Source organism: Solanum lycopersicum, chromosome 6 (assembly GCF_036512215.1).
Source record: "Solanum lycopersicum chromosome 6, SLM_r2.1".
NCBI lineage: Eukaryota > Viridiplantae > Streptophyta > Magnoliopsida > Solanales > Solanaceae > Solanum > Solanum lycopersicum.
Genome location: NC_090805.1, coordinates 37638424 through 37655837, shown reverse-complemented (window position 1 = coordinate 37655837; position 17414 = coordinate 37638424). Strand labels below are relative to the sequence as shown.

The 17414-nt window shown below is 31.6% G+C and overlaps 2 protein-coding genes and 2 long non-coding RNA genes across 4 annotated transcripts in view; 1 reads left to right on the top strand and 3 right to left on the bottom strand.

Annotated features, from left to right (window-relative positions):
* LOC109120429 (uncharacterized) overlaps positions 1 to 3101 on the bottom strand; it is a 48843-nt gene extending 45742 nt beyond the window's left edge. The window contains exon 1 of the long non-coding RNA XR_002027865.3: positions 2961 to 3101. This is a non-coding gene — a long non-coding RNA (uncharacterized lncRNA). The remainder of the gene's footprint in view (positions 1 to 2960) is intronic.
* LOC104647971 (uncharacterized) lies at positions 2623 to 3334 on the top strand. Its single transcript, XR_741973.4, has 2 exons — positions 2623 to 2786; positions 3015 to 3334. It is a non-coding gene; the product is annotated as an uncharacterized lncRNA (long non-coding RNA).
* A 7912-nt stretch (positions 3335 to 11246) lies between these two features.
* Positions 11247 to 14577, bottom strand: LOC138349147 (rho GTPase-activating protein 5-like). The gene is made up of 4 exons (XM_069299216.1): positions 14131 to 14577; positions 13228 to 13380; positions 12085 to 12776; positions 11247 to 11996 (listed from the first exon to the last, which is right to left on the bottom strand). Exons 1-2 carry the CDS (start codon positions 14571 to 14573, stop codon positions 13338 to 13340), a joined length of 486 nt encoding a protein of 161 aa, XP_069155317.1. The 5' UTR covers positions 14574 to 14577; the 3' UTR covers positions 11247 to 11996; positions 12085 to 12776; positions 13228 to 13337.
* A 503-nt stretch (positions 14578 to 15080) lies between these two features.
* On the bottom strand, positions 15081 to 16740 carry LOC101267316 (uncharacterized). Its single transcript, XM_004241075.5, has 4 exons — positions 16302 to 16740; positions 16079 to 16214; positions 15499 to 15989; positions 15081 to 15416 (listed from the first exon to the last, which is right to left on the bottom strand). Exons 3-4 carry the CDS (start codon positions 15846 to 15848, stop codon positions 15218 to 15220), a joined length of 549 nt encoding a protein of 182 aa, XP_004241123.1. The 5' UTR covers positions 15849 to 15989; positions 16079 to 16214; positions 16302 to 16740; the 3' UTR covers positions 15081 to 15217.
* Positions 16741 to 17414: the final 674 nt, after the last annotated feature.

Here is a 17414-nt window from a genome sequence, read left to right as displayed (position 1 = left end):
GGAATCATATAGTTGTTTGGTGCTACATTCTAAATTAGTTAGAGTTAACTGATTTAGTGGGTATTGTTGTATCTGCCTAAGGAAAATCTAAATCATCTAGAGTTAGGTGGTTCAGTGGGCGGTTTTGTATCCACTTTGAAAAAGTCTAAGTTATCTAGGGGTGATAGATTAGTGGGCGGTGTTGTATCCGCTTAAGCTCTTCAAGTAGTAGGTAGATTACTAGTTCGTGAAAATAATAATGTTTTCTCACATTGGTTGTAACTGGGTTCACTTTTGCTTGAGGAAGATTAGTGGAGGAGTTGAAAATCCTGTGCAACATGTCGTGGTTTTACTCCCTTGAGCAAGGAGGTTTCCACGTACACTACTTCTGTTGTGTTATTATTGTTATTTACTTTGCAATATCTTTAGAGTTCAATCAAGATACCTGGTCCTTGACTGGTAGAGGACGCACGCATTCTACTAAGGTACAAACAATATTTATGCTTGAAAGAGAGGTGAATAGGTTGGCCTTATGAATTTGTTCTTAAAGAAAATATGCATATATGTAAATAGTAATAAAAAATTTATGTTTATTAGATGACAAAATAACTAATTGATTGTTGCATTATAGTTTGATCGATTTCTACAATAAGCAACCAATACCAACATAGGAAAATGCAACAACTAAATTTGGGAGTTTATTTAAAATCTATAACAAACACTATAGATTCATCGTTCTCAATAGTGTAGTAATTCAAACTCAATTATTAGTTCATCATAATCTTATGTTGGGTTGTCAAATTTTAGCAGAATATATAAATATATAACAATCAGTCGACAGAATATATAAATATGTATCAATCAAGAACGGTGTTGTGAATAATTATTTTTGAACAATTAATTAAGAATGATTAAAAAAATTTCACAAGAATATGAAAGGGAAACTCCAAAATTTATTTTTTTCACATAGTAAATCCCATTATTCAAACAAGATGTCAGATCGTATACAAAAGAGAAACCATCAAAAATCATATTTAAGCAAGAGGTCATATCAAACACACCAAAAGAACTTGAGGAAAGTATCTTCATATAGATAGATCGAATGATAAAGTTAAGAAAAAAAAAGAGGTTGACCACCAGTGGACGTTCAATTTTTGGATTTAATAATTTGGTAATTGGTTATTAAAAGTAGATATCAAATATAAAAAAATTCAATATTTATTCAGTAATTTGGTATTAAATTTTGGTTTGGTACAATATCCGGTAACACCATATTGAAGTTATAGCCGATTGGATTACAAAGTTAATTAATATTATTTCTCCAATCACTTTTATTTTTTATGTGGAGACACGATATAATAAAAAATGAACAAGTAAGAAAACATCAAGAAAAGAAAATTGATACAACTAAAAGACATTTGTATTTGGATTGTTCATGTTTATTCTGTAACTTTCTCTTTGTACTTGTAGTAATGAGTAATGAATATGTTGATGTATGACCTTCAATAAGTAAATAATTTGATATTCGAAAAATATCAAATACATAATAGTAGTAATGTCTCATACAAAACTCACACCAAAATACTATAATTCTTAAATTTAATCTCAAATACCATACCAAAAATTGAATTACTGAATACCAAATTACGAAAAATTTTTATTCAATTCGATTAGTTGATTTTCGATATTTTATGCACATCCTACTTTTAGATTGTTTTATATAGTAGTAAAGTAATATTAGTATTCCTTTACTAGTCTCTTTTACCAAAAATAATTTTTTTATTTTTGTTATCAATTTAGAAAATAAAAAAAGTTATTATTCTCTTTTAATATTATTTTTATCAATTAATAACTACACAAAATACTAATAGTCAGATAAGATTTTCTGAGATACGATTAATATTAGATAATTTGGTAATGTGAACCTTTAATATATAATTTCTCAAGTAAACTATCAAATTGAAAGAGGACAAGTAAAAAAAAAAAGAATTAATAATAAATATGAAAATCTTTACAATGATAAAAATATAGCTAATAATAGTTGTGTGAGGCTTTATTGTTTGTTTTGACATTTGAATAATGGGTCCATTTTCATACCTTTTTACCAACCCTTTCCAACTCACCCCCTTTTCTTGTTTTTTCCTCCTAACAAATACTCAATTCTCAACTAAATACATTTAATAAGAAAAATGTACAAAATTAATATATTTTTTGTTAAAATAACTGAAACATTATAAACTTATTGTTTGATATTTGTTTATAAAATAAAATTAACTCAAAACACGAACTAATTTAATTTAGAATATAAATTGATTAGATAATATTATTTATAATAAATATTATTTATTTATTTAGGTGTCATGTAATAATTAATAAAGGAAAAATTATAAATATACCCTCAAACTATCACAAATAATATGTTAATACCCTTCGTTATACTTTAGGGTTGTATATACCCTAATTGTTACTCTTTTGGGTTGTGTATACCCTTAAAATTAACGGGTGCATACGTGACTTCATCCCAACCATTTACTCGATCTTATTTATTTATTTAGCTAAAATTAAAAGATTCACCCATTTTTCGTAATTTACCCACTCATGACCCAAATTAAAACACCATAACATTTAAAAAGATACATAAATAAAAAAGGAGCCCTCTTCCATTAAATCATAACCCAGAACCTTTTAAATCAAACTAAAGACAAAATTATTCTTCATTATATTTTCATTTCAGATCTATTTTAATTTGTTGTTGAACGGAGTTGGAAATGCTATCACCATTGATGGACAAAACTTCTGGTTTAAAAGTGAGTCCTCAATTGAAACAAAAATTTTGAATTTAAATTGATTTATTGTTATTAAAAGGAGTTGTAAATACTACCAACATTGATGGACAAAGCTTCGAGAAAAGTGGGTTTCAAATCAACTAAGAAAATTTAAACTTAAATAGATTTGTTGTTGAAATGGGTTAAAAGTATTACCATAATTGACGGATAAAGCTTCAAGCTCTAAATTGGATTTTTATTTTTCTTCAGTTCTGCCATTATGGCGAGCTCCAAGCTCCAGCGAAATTGAAGTCTGACAAAAGTGGTAAACAATACAGTCAACAACGAATAGATTTCAGCAACGGAGAAAAACCAACAAACCAACGACCAGCTTCATCTCCAGCCAAGTGAATTGAACCAAGTCCACCATATTTTTGTGGTTGTTGGAAAGTGTTTTTATTTTAATATTGCTCAGAATTTGAAAATATTCTTACAATCTATTTGTGTTGTGAGGATGATTAATTGTTTTTTTCTTTTTGTAACTTTAAGAAGGATACATTCATGAGCTTATTCCAGATTAAGTTTTTTTTCTCCTTTTTTGTTAAGCAAGGAATCAATGATATTTTCTACAAAAAAAAAGATAGGGTATTTGATTGTGGGTCAGGTGGGTCTTTTAATTATGGGACGGGTTCATAGGGAGAATTGTTAGTTTATGAATTAAAAATAGTGGTCAAATGCGTAGTTGATTAGGATTAAGATACGTGTACAGAAGATCTAAAGTATTACGAAGAACATAGACGTATCATTTAGCAAAGTTTGAGGATAAATTTGTCATTATTTAAAAGTATATATTGCCACAGATTATCATATGTAGTAGCATATGACTTGAATGTTGCTACATATAATCATTTGTAGCAACATATACTTTTAAATAATGATGTGGGAGAGTGCTTTTATATAAATTAGATGTGGCAACATATACAACAAATGTTGCTACAGGCGAATCAGTTGTAGCAACATATGACTCAAATGTTGCTACATCCAATCATCTGTCCCAATATACTTTTCACTTAATGATAACGTGGGAGTGTGCTATTAGATAATACCTTTTGTTTAATAATTAGGACTCTTCAGTTCACTCTATTGAAACATCATATCTCGCAACATTTAAAAAATTGTTGGCCTTTATAAGAACACAAGAAGGGGGAGATTAGTCAAAAGTTGTATTTTCTTCTTCTCTTCTTCTTCATTCTCAAAAATGGCTTCAACTAGTTTAAACCTCTTGGAGTTTCTCCCGACTGAACTAGTAATTCTTATCGTTAGAAGGGTTGCTTCCTACTCTCTAGAAGATTTTGTTAGTGTTAAATTATGCTCTAGGTTCCTCAATGAAGTTGGTAATGAACGTTTTATATATCAGAAGGTTACATTGGCCAGCTTTCCCACTGAACCAAAATGGACAACGAATCAACATGTCGTGTCTTTCATGAATATTTGCATAGCATCGGAGAACTTAGAAACCTTATACAGAAAAGACGTGGTAACTTTACTGTTTTTAGTTCTTTTTCACCTTGCATCAGTTTATTTGTAATCTTAATGTGTTGTTTCTTTTATACTTTGATTTTTTCAATTGTAATGATCCAACTGCACTGAGAATGGTTAAAAAGGCAGTAGAAGGTGGCCACCGTAGTGCAGAGTATGTGCTTGCCGTAATTTCAATCTTTGAAGGCGGTATTTCCATGAGAGAAGGCTTGATGTACATTGTCATCATGAAAAAAAAATATGTCAGTAATAGTGAGAAGATGTCGACACCATTTGCGATGCATTTTAAATCGAATGTAGGTGCAAGAACCTAATATTTTGGATGTAAGAATCATTTGTTGCACTGTGCATCAACCCCAACAAAATGCCCGCAGGATTGGTTGGCCTAGAGGAAGTAATGATGAAGACGATATTCGTTGCGAATTGTGTATTTGTGATTTAGAACTAGATTATCGAGTTAAATTTCTTCCGCATACTACTGTGTGGGAATAATTTAATTTAATTTGTGTTGAAGACGATGTTGATTTTATTATTTTTTTGTATTTATTTTGAATTATGATATAATAAATTATGGTCGTACACAACACTCTCCATTGTTATACCTTATTATTATTGATTATTTATATTCTAAATCACTAAAATATAATTCAAATTTCCATTTTTTTCTTTCCTAAATCGATCAATTCGTCTATTAGTGTCTCCTTGACTTTTTATCAATAGCAACATATGCAGTTTCTGTTGTTAAATTTGTAACATATAACCAAACTATTGCAACATATAATTATAACAAATGACTCTTTTGGGGTTTAATTCAATTAAATTTTCACGTAATTCGGTATGTAACACCAATATATAGTCCTACAACATGTCTAATAAATTATGGTCGTTAACAACACTCTCCATTGGATTATAGCAATTATATTTTTAAAGACAATCATCTTACTAGTCATCATACATTGTCCTAGTAAATCCATATGACAGTCATATGACACCCTTCTAAATCGTTGTTCCAAATGTTATACCTTATTGTTATTGATTATTTATGTTCTAAATCTTTAAAATTTATTTCCATTTTTCCTTTCCGAAATCGATCAAATCGTCTATTAGTGTCTCCTTGATTTTTCATTTGTAGCAACATCTGTAGTTTCTGTTGTTAAATTCGCAAAATATAACCAAACTGTTGCAACATATAATTATAACAAATGACTCTTTTGGGGCTTAATTCAACTAAATTGTCACGTAATTCCATAAGTAACACCAATATATAGTCCTACAACATGTCTAAGTAACAAATTATGGTTGAAACACAACACTCTCCATTGGATTATAGCAATTATATTTATAAAGACAATCATCTCACTAGTTCATCATACATTGTCCTAGTAAATCCATATGATAGTTATATAACACCCTTCTAAATCGTTGTTCTAAATGTTATACCTTATTATTATTGATTATTTATGTTCTAAATCACTAAAATTTGGATCATATTTTCATATTTCCTTTCCTAAATCGATCAATTTGTCTATTAGTGTCTCCTTGATTTTTCATCTCTAGCAACATATGCAGTTTCTGTTGTTAAATCCGCAACATATCACCAAACTGTTGCAACATATAATTATAACAAATGACTCTTTTTAAAAAATGGTCCAATGATAGGCAAAGCCCAGTCTTTTTACAAAAAGTAAAATAGGTCCAACCCATTCTAGAATACGTTTTCGTTTTCATTTTCATTTCAAGAATAGGGTTTTCAAATTTTTCATCTTTGCTGCTTCAGTTTTGGCGCCTTTTTCACTCTCTATCTCTCCTGGGATGTCCTAGATAGGACATGTCGCTTCACATTAAATGTAATGATCTTATTTGATTTTTTTGTCAGTCACACTGTTCTATATTTGATTCGCCTTTGGTTAAATCAAATTTTGGTACTCCCATGGTATGATGTCAAATGTTACACTAAGTCGAATTTGTGATAATGAAAATGATACTATGTTAAATGTTAAAATGTATCGTAAACATGAAGATCTACTTTCAATGCAAACTTCGTGGTCAAATAGAATCCAGGTCGCAGATTTTGGTCTTGTCAACGATATCGTATATGTATGTTGATTTCTAAAATATTTGGACATTTCATATCTCTTTTTTTAATTAAAATTTATTTCTTTGTGGTATTTTAGGAGAATTCATGCAACTTCTTTAGATGGAGGGATCGTGAAGATGTTGATATACGATCCAAGTTCATTATTCTCCGATTAGCGAACAAAATTAAAGAGTTGGACACTATTAATGAAAGTCATATCAAAAGAAATAGCGAATAGGGGATGATGGAGAAGAAAAAGACCAAATATTGTAGCATCTGGATGTTAATGTTGGTGTTCTTTATTTTTTTTCTTGTATTTTTAAACATTACCAAAAAGAATTTTGTAGAGGATACAAAATTATTATGTAGTAATGTACAACCAATACAATTATCATAGTTGTGAAATTAAATAGACGTAATTTTGCACTCCTGATCAAATAACAAATTATTATGTAGTCGTGACGGACGAATGTTGCGATATACGCTTCAGTTGTAGCAACATATGACTCAAATATTGCTATATATAATCAGTTGTAGCAACATATAACTCAAATGTTGCTACATAAAATCATCTGTAGGAACATATGAGTAAAATATTGGGGTAGACATTCGGTATTTCGGTTCGATTTCGGTTTTTTCAGTTTTTTTGATTTTGTAAATTGCGTACCGAATACCGAATCAAAATATTTCGGTTCGGTTTGATTTTTGTTAATTCAATTCGGTTTTTATTAATTCGGTTCAGTTTTTTATTTCGATTTTTTAATGGGCCTATTTAGTGGGCTTTTTAAAATTTTAAACTTTACAATTTTTTCAATTTTTTGTTTGATTTTTCAACTTAATGGGCTAAAAAGTAAAAATATACAATAAATCAAAGAAGTGCATTACTAATTTACTACAAAATTTCAATATATCAATGATTCAAATCTTCAATATGTCATTAGGCATTAACACCGCAAATTTTAAATTCACAATATCACTAAAACATACAATTTGAAATTCACAATGACACTAAAACAAAAGTTGCATTGTAGATTTATAGTTAATGTCTTCACAAATACAACATAATAACAATCTAACAAGTAACAATAAAGTCTTTCATGAGCTCATAATAAACAATAATAAGCAACAAACAATATATTTTAAACTTTTTGTCTTCTTCCATGAGATTACTTTCAACAATAACAAACAACTATAATGAGTTTCTTGACTTTCTTCCATGAGATCGCTTTCAACTTTCAAGTGTCATCTGCCAACAAAATTATTTCTTCATTGTCTTGACCCTTGGACCTTTTAAGATAAAATCAAATATTAGAAACTTAGAATACTACTTTTAAGATTAAAAATTATATGATTAAATAAATGATGTATGTCAATCATAGATCAACAATGGAAGAGTTTCTTCCACTATTTGACATCTCTATAATTAATAAAAAGAAACATGTCATACAAGATACAACACAATAAGTATTTTATTTTTTCCATAAATAAATAAAAAATAAAAAGTCTTACCAAGTTCAATTTTTTCAAGAAACTCCAAATTTTCTTCAACACAAATAGGCTTGGTTTCTTGTCTAAGCCAATCTTGGACACAAATAAGACATTGCACACATTTGGGAGTCAATGAACTTCTAAAGGGATCTAGAATTCGACCACCGGTGTTAAATGCACATTCCGATGCCACACTTGACATAGGAATAGCCAATACATCTCGAGCCAACTATGAAAGTACTGGAAATCTAGGAGAATTAACTTTCCACCAACTCAAAATATCAAAATCTTCAGATTCAGGTTCTTGGTCTTCAAGAAGATATTTATCCAACTCAGATTTAACAACTAAACTTCCAGAATCATTCTTTTGTTTCTTCATGTGAAACTTAGTTCTCAAAGAATTTTTGGACATATTTTGAGAAATACCACTACCAGAAGAATCAGATGAATCAGATGAAGATGGTTGACTTTTTGAACCTTTTCCATACTTACTTACGTATATCGCAAACAAATTCCTCAAGTAAGCCTCTACTTTCGTATTCACTACATTTCCCGTTTCTTCCCCAAGTAATTCTTCAAGAGCAAAACTAACATAGACAAATTTATAGCGAGGATCCAAAACAGAAGCAATAAAAATCATTTTGTTCATTTTTTCAGGAGTCCCTCAATATTTCTTGAATTATTCTTTCATTCCCGAAGCCATTTTACTCAAATCAAGGTCATCACTTGCTATACATAATTTCAAATAAGCATCAAGTTCACATATATCTTCAAAATGAACATTACAAGTAACATACCGTGAACCTGAAACTTTCAAAGTGAGTTCATAAAATTTTTCAAGAAACTTTGTGACATTCCTCACATTAGCCCAATCTTCATATTGAATTGACCCTGCGACACTTCCATCTTCACAAACATCAGTAGCAAGAAAAGAATTAAAATTACCATCACAAAGATCAAACCACTCAAAAGCCTTCTCAAACTTTTCTGCTGTGTCTAACATCAAATAGGTGGAATTCCACCTAGTAGGCACATCTAAAAACAACATCTTATCACATTCTATCTTTTGCATTTCAACACATTTCAAGAAATTTCTTGCCCTTGAAGAAGATGATCTAACATATTTCACCATTTGTCTCACCCTTTTGATAGAAGGACCAATTTCTTTCAAACCATCTTGCACAATTAGATTAAGTATGTGAGCCATACATTTCACATGGAGATGCTTAGCTTCCATCAAATTAGTTCCCCACATATCTAATTTTTTGGACAACTCTAAAACTGCCACATCATTTGAAGAGGCATTATCAACCGTAACAGTAAAAACGTTATCCAACTTCCAATCAACTAAACAATTACTAATAGACTCAGCCAAATGCTCACCTTTATGACTAGTGATAGCACAAAAATTTAATATTCTTTTATGAAGCACCCAATCTCTATCAATAAAGTGAGCAGTCAAACACATATAATTGATTCTTCACACTGAAGTCCATGTGTCTGTTGTGATACAAATTCTTGGTTGTATTTCTCTTAAAGACTGTTTCAAATTTATTCTCAATTCACCATAAACTTCATAACAATCCCTTGTTATGGTTCTACGAGAAGGAATATGAAACAAAGGATGAACTTTACTCATAAACTTCTTAAAGCCTTCTTTTTCAACAAAACTAAAAGGTAGTTCATCCAAAATAATCATCTCAACTAAAGCTCTCCTACATACCTCTTGCTCAAATTTCCAAGTCTCTAAATTGTTATTTTGAATATTTAATAATTTTTGAATACCGGGTGCAACAGTCGGAGGTTTATACACTTTACACCGATAAGTCAAATGTTGTTTTAGTCCACTTGTTCCATTTCTTCTTGTATTGGCGGCATAATATTGTTTACAATGTAAGCACTTTGCTTTAACTAATACACCATTTTCAAAAACCTTTTCAAAGTGTTGCCAAACAAGAGATCTAGGATCCATTTCTTTTATTTTTTTTGTTATTTCTGTGTCAATCGACAGATCATTGCTATTACTAGGTGTATTATTCGTAGAATCAGCCATACTTATTCGACTTTGATCAGCTACACCCATATTTAATTCTGTTTGTTCAGCCATCTATATTTATAAAAAAAATTACAATAAATTTCCAATAACTAGCAACAAAAACAAAATCAGAAAGAAAAAAAATGAAAATAGTCAAGAAAAAAATTAAAAAATCTGAAAAAATACCTGCACCTGGCTGCTGCCTGCTACTATTGCGGGCGGTTGGCTGCTGCTGTCGCGGCTGCTGGTGGACGGCGGCTGGCGGCGCTGCTGCTTCTCTGGTGAACGGCGACGCTGCTGAAGAGTGGCTGGAGCCTGGAGTATGAGAGGAATAGGAGAAAAGAAGAGGAAGAAGAGTTGAACTGCTGAAGAGGAGAGGATGAGGAGTGAGAAAAATTGAAAAAATCTGTAGAAAGAGTAAAAAAGATAGGGTATTAGGGTTTCTTACTTTTTTTAAAAAAAATTATTCAATATTAATAATTATTAATTAATATATTATAATTTATAAATTATAATATAATATTTCAGTTTAAACCGAAATACCGAATTTCAAAGTAATATGTACCGAAAACCGAACCGAAATACCAAAAATACAAAGATCATATGACTCAAATGTTGCTACATAAGATCATTTGTAGAAACATATGACTCAAACGTTGCTACATATAATCAGTTGTAGCAACATATGACTCAAATGTTGCTACATAAAATCATCTGTAGAAACATATGAGTCAAATGTTGCTATAGATAATCATATGTAGCAACATATGCCACATGTTGTGACAGATGAATGTTGCTACATATAATCAGTTGTAGAAACATATGGCTCATATGTTGCTACATATAATCAACTGTAGCAACATATGACTCAAATGTTGGTACATAAAATCATTTGTAGAAATATATGAGTCAAATGTTGCTACAGATAATCATATGTAGAAACATATGAGTCAAATGTTTCTACATATAATCATATGTAGCAACATATGCCATATATTGTGACGGACGAATGTTGCTATATATAATCAGTTGTAGAAACATATGACTCATATGTTGTTAAATATAATCAGTTGTAGCAACATATGACTCAAATGTTACTACATAAAATCATCTGTAGAAACATATGAGTCAAATGTTGCTACAGATTATCATATGTAGCAACATATGAGTCAAATATTGCTACAGATAATCATATGTAGCAACATATGCCACATGTTGTGAGGGTGAATGTTGCGATACACGCATCAGCTGTGACAACATATGACTCAAATATTGCTACATATAATCATCTGTAGCAACAAATGACTCAAATGTATAGGCGAATTATCTGTAGCGACATATGTCAAATGTTGTGACAGATGAATTGATAAAATAAACATTGTCTTTAATTACATTGTCTTTAAAATAAAATAAAATTGTCTTTATTACAAGCATAATGTCAAGGCTTTAAGCTCTGAGATATTATCCCATAAGTCCAAATATATTGCATTTGTTCAATTAGATTGTCACATAACACTGAAGTGGGTGGATCCAATTCTGCCCGACTAATCAAATGCTCAATGAATGAAATGGAATACGACCCGCACGCCGATCCAGTTGCATTTTGTACCATTAGTTTTATTCGACCATTAAATTCTCATGGTTGAGTGAGCAACTTCTCTAGAAAATGATTCATTATTCCACTCTGCTTCAGCAATTTAGGCAGCAACTCGGAGACATGTTGTATGAGTGTGAAAAACTTTTCATGTTCCGTAACCACCAGGTTGCTCATAAACATTGATCAATCCTCGTGCAAGAGAATCTCGAGAGTCACGAAATTGTTACCCAACGTCTTCATGACTGTCAAAATCCTTTTTATATCAAGCCAATCCATGCCTCCAGGAGTTGTCCTAATACCCTTGACATAGTCAATCATATCATCATCCCATACAAAGTCATCTACTAACTGAGTCATGCTTTTACCACCTGACATTGTTGCCTTATCGCTCATTTGATTATATCTATGTAGGAAGTTTGTATAGAAGTTGAGATCAAGGATTCTATCTTTGGGATCATAGTTGTACGGGTATTTCCAGTGCCTCTGACGCACGAGGTTAAGAATTTCGTCAATATACTAAAATAAAAAATAATATTAAATAGTTAGGAAAAGGAGTCACTGAAAAGACATAAGTAATAGTTAATAATATAAAAAGTAGGATTACCCAATCTTCCCACCAAACTGTTAGGCTTGTCATGTTCCTGAAAATCTTGACCGGTAAAAACATGCATGTCGTATTCCATTCGAATATCCTTTGCACTGGTCACCTTAATTACTGCTTCCTTTTCAGCTACAGAGGGACGCCTATAAATATTCAACCTTTTATACTCCGTCACCACTTTCTCCATTACGGTCCTTGGAATTTCTCCAAACATCTTTCTCTTCAATTTTGCATTGCCTTGGCAAATGATTCTTTTCTCCGCTTGGACTTTGGAGTATATGCATGCCGCATATTCTTTGATACAATGTCGTTCACACCCCTCTTGTTTTTTAATTCATTGACAGCTTCACTCAATTTTTGTGGATAAATAATAGAATCTTTATCATGTTTCTTACACTTCTCACAGAGAAAGACAGAACATCGTCTACAAGAGGTAGCCCCTTCGTGTTGTCCTGCACCAGCAGCACCACCACCGCCAACACCAGCACCATCATCAGCAGATGTACCATCAAAAATAAGTAATTCATTAATGACTTCATTAGGAACTCTCTCTCTCTTTTGATGGTTGTTGCTCCAACCAACACAATTTTAACTCTATCCACAACAGGATCATAAATGATTTCAACCAACCCTAAAGTTATTAGATATGACATTTGCGATTCCTCTTCTGTTGAGGTAATCCATGGATGGACAACCTAAAATTGTAAAAATGAGTCATCAGTAAGAATTATTTGTTGCTACAAATGAATTGTCTGTCACAACATGTGTCACATGTGGCAACACATGACTCGTCTGTAGCAACATGTGACATAAATATTGCTACAAATGAATCATGTGTTGCCACATATGTCACAAATATTGCTACAAATGAATCATGTGTTGCCACATATGTCACAAATATTGCCACAGATGAATCATCTATAGCAACATGTGTCATATGTCGCAACACATAACTCGTCTGTAGCAACATTTGTGACACATGTCGCAACAGACGAGTCATCTGTAGCAATATTTGTGGCACATGTCATAACACATGATTTGTCTGTAGCAATATTGGTGTCACATGTAGCAACAGATGAATCATTTGTAACAACATGTGACATAAATGTAGCAACATATGCCTGTAATATACTAATAATAACGTACTGCTTCAAAATGAGGGTTAAAAAGATCTGAAATATGTCTTTCTTTGGTAGTTTTTGTTCTTGCCATCAACCATATCATCATCCTTGGGGATGATCTCTCTTTTTCTGCAATTACTTAATGGGTGAAATAAGGAATGACTTCAAATTCCCAGACCTGTAAAAAAGAAAAACTTGTCAATATTCAAATGTTGAATTATTACTTAATATAATATAAAAAGATTTCAGGTTTATCATGAAAGCCTATGGAAATACAAACAAGTTAATTGTCTTTTCTTCTGATGGCCTCACAGTTAGATGAAAGATCTCATGACCCCAGTGGTAGTTCTTGAAAGCTTCAATATCCTGACATAAGTTGACGTACTTTAAAAGTATGTTATTGCCCTGATCCTTCGGCAAAAGTATATTATGTGTAAACCAAAGTAAGCATAATGACTTCTTGTGCTTCCTTGGTGTATCCTCTCGTTCCAACAAACTTAATAAGTCAGAATTTCTAAATCTTTTGCCAACAAGGGACATCAAGTCCTGCTCCTCAGTTGGTAGTGACTGTTGTCCTGCTTCTTTTACTTAGTTAACTACTTTCTTTCTTCGTGATTCTGTTTTAACAATGTATTCAGGGATGGGCTCAACAAGAGGATGACATTTTAGCCCTATAACTATAACAAACTCTTATGCCAAAAAAACTGGCATGCCACAATAATTAATTAGAATCTCATCCTTCTTACTGAGATTTTCAAAAATGAACCTTCTTTTCAGAAGTTCATATACAATGGTCATTCGAAAACGTGAAAGTGAATTAATGGATAAATCAAGAATATGACTTAAAAAACTATTTTTGAAAAAATATTCTAATTGATTTCTCTTTAGGATATCCCTGAATTTGACGAAAGGTCTTCCTAAAACTGACCTAATAATGTTGTAACCATTAGCATCAGGCTGTAGATGCACAGGGAAAGTGTCTGCATTGATGATTTTAATCCCATCATCACCACTAGCATTGAACTCTTCATGAAGTTCTTGTTCTTCTTCATGGACTTCATTTATTTTTTCTTGTTGTACCACAATTACTACTTCTGTATTTTCCCCTTCTTCTTCCAGAACTTTATTTATTTTCCATTGTTCCTCAACTTCTTCTTGTTTTCTATCTTCTTCCTCCACTACTTGTCTTTGTTCATATTCCTTTTGACAAAATTCTACTTCTACTTGAGAAGAAGAAACTGCTTCAGTTGCAAGATTTTCTAAAAGTGAAGTATTTTCGTTCCTCTTCCTAACAATTTTAGACCTAGCCTTCTTCTGGATCTTTGTTTGGTCAGATGTGTCAATATCAAGTTTTCTTTTGACAGGAGACATTATATTTGTATCTGCAACCACAAGTCAAAACAGGGTAATAATGAGATAAGCAAACAAATGCATTTCAAATCCTAATTAAATATTACATGATAAGATATATATTAACAATAAAGTAGAAATTATGAGGATAACACAACACCGCCTTTGCTGTAAAAGATGATCTGTGAAAGAAGGAAGAGAAGGAGAAGTATATTGTACTGGCAAAGGGAGAGGAGAGGAGAAAACTGAAATTAATTATTAGTATAATAAATAAATAAATTTTGAAATACGAAATGATACATTTATAGAAGAGAGGAGAGAGGAGGAGAAAGGGGAGAGAAAAATGAAAATTAAAGCCGTTTATTTTTTTAATTAGGACAATTCAAATTGTGACATATGTTGCCACATATATATTATATGTCGCTATATATATACGATTTGTTGCCACATATAATCTTGTCGTGTTTATTACTATAGAAATTATATATGTTATGATGCATATACTATCTGTTGCTATAGATGATTCGCTTTGTTGCCACATATAATTTTGATACTTTCCATCATAATTGACATTTGTTCAAACAAGATCAAAATAATCATAAAAATATATTAATACATAACCACCTATCTAATCAATGGTTGTAAACACAACATTTTCATCGATCTTAGATTTTTTTTATAGTTTTACGCATCTCTGAGTTTTCATTGTCACTAACATAACCATTTCGAGCCTTTACAATTCCATAATTCCATAAGAGTAAAGCATATCTCAAGAGAATGGTGTCAGCACTAATTCCACATGATGGTACTTGTAATCCATCACTCAAATACTCAGCGTATGCAGCAACAAAAATTCCACAATCTCTGCATGGTATATCATTAATCAGAAAATATAATAAAATCACATTTTGATAGTCGTAAGACAAAATAATATTGTGATACTTACAGACTACTGCTTTCTTGTTGGGCAATACCAGTAACATGACTGACTTCGAATGGGTGAGATTTGTTCTTTCCTTGGTAACATTTAAGGACTGACCAGTTGGTTCGCTCATTTTTCTCAAAAAATCCACTCAACTCAAGGTACTTTGGCAACATTGTAGCCATCTTTTGAATCTCGGAGGATAGTTTTCTATTAGACCTAATTGAGGACATGGAATCATACACTTTTATGCACAGTTCCTTCAATGCAACGACTGTCAAGTCCCAATGGAATTCCGTATTACTATTTATAGGGACATAAACATCATCCGTCAAGTGCCAAGGCATTCCAGAAGGTATAGCATACCCTTCCATTATGTTAATGATTTTATCCTCATATTCACTAGAATTGTCAATGTATGTTTTGAAAAAACAACTAGTGGTGGTATATTAATATTTAGAATGAATATGCTGCTTCGACTTCTTATGTAAATAGTAAAATATGACATCCACATACTGCACACACATAGATGAAACAAGTGTATCAATTTAATTGTATATATTAATGTACTAAACATTACATATAAAAGTGAGCATGGATTTACCTCATCATTCCAGCACCTATTGGTTTGAGGCATTACGTAGAACTAGTCCCTATTCATTGGAAATGCAACTACTAAATCAAGTTGGTCAAATTCAAGTTTTGAGCAGTTGACTAAGTAGTGATCCTCCTTGTTTCCTCTGCAATATACCTTATTATTATAAATCATTATTTATTGGACAACAAGAAGAAATTTGAATAATAGTTGAACGACTTACTTTACTTACTTTTTTGCATAATGCTTGTAAAGACCCTCGTTTATCCATTGCGAGAAGGATGACATTAGTTAAGTTGGACACTCGCCGTCAATATTAAAACCTTCAAATGGATATTGTCGCTTCACATCACAATGGACAACTTCGACTTTCTTCCTGTTCTTTTTGCTTTCACTTTTTCTTTCTACTTCACCTTCTCCTTCTCCTTCTTTTCATTTGCTTTTTTCTTCTTCTCCTTCTCTTCATTTGCCTTCTTCTCCCTCTCCTTCTCCTCCTTTGCCTTCTTCTCCTTCTCCTCCTTTGCATTCTTTTCCTTTTCCTTCTCCTCCTCCTTTTCCTTCTCCTCATTTGCATTCTTTTCCTTTTCCTTCTCCTCCTTCTCCTTTTCCTCCTTTGCTTTCTTCTCCTTTTAACCTCGTTATATTTCAAAGTCTGTGAAGTCTTCTTGGATCTTTGCACCTCAATATTATGTGACATTTTCTTAAAAATATCAGTGAATTTTTTTAATACGACTAATAAAATAATCATGTTGCTGTTCACATTCTTTGCATAGACAAAATTATCATTTCATATTAGAAGACTGAGTTGTTGTCATGGATGAATCTTCTTGTATCATTTCATCTATAAGGTAAATAAAAAAATATTGAGATTTTACAATTCATTATAAAATAATAATAGCAGTATGTTGCAACCGATGTATAATCTGTTGCGATAAATTAACATTATGTTGTCACATATGTACCTGCTGTTGCGCAACATATACATCTTATGTAGCAACAGATGCATCATATGTTGATACATCTGTACAAATTATTGCAATATTTGAATCTTATGTGGCAACAGATGATCAAGATATTAATTTTTTCAATTCACTATAAAATAATATTAGCAGTATGTTGCAACTGATGTATAGTCTATTGCGATAAATTAACATTTATGTTGCCACATATGTACCTGCTGTTGTGCAACATATACATCTTATGTAGCGACAGATGCATCATATGTTGACACATCTGTACAGATTATTGCAACATTTGAATCATATGTGGCAACAGATGACCAACATATTACTAAAATGTGGCAACATACGCTAAATATATTTTGGACGCCTGAACAACACTATAT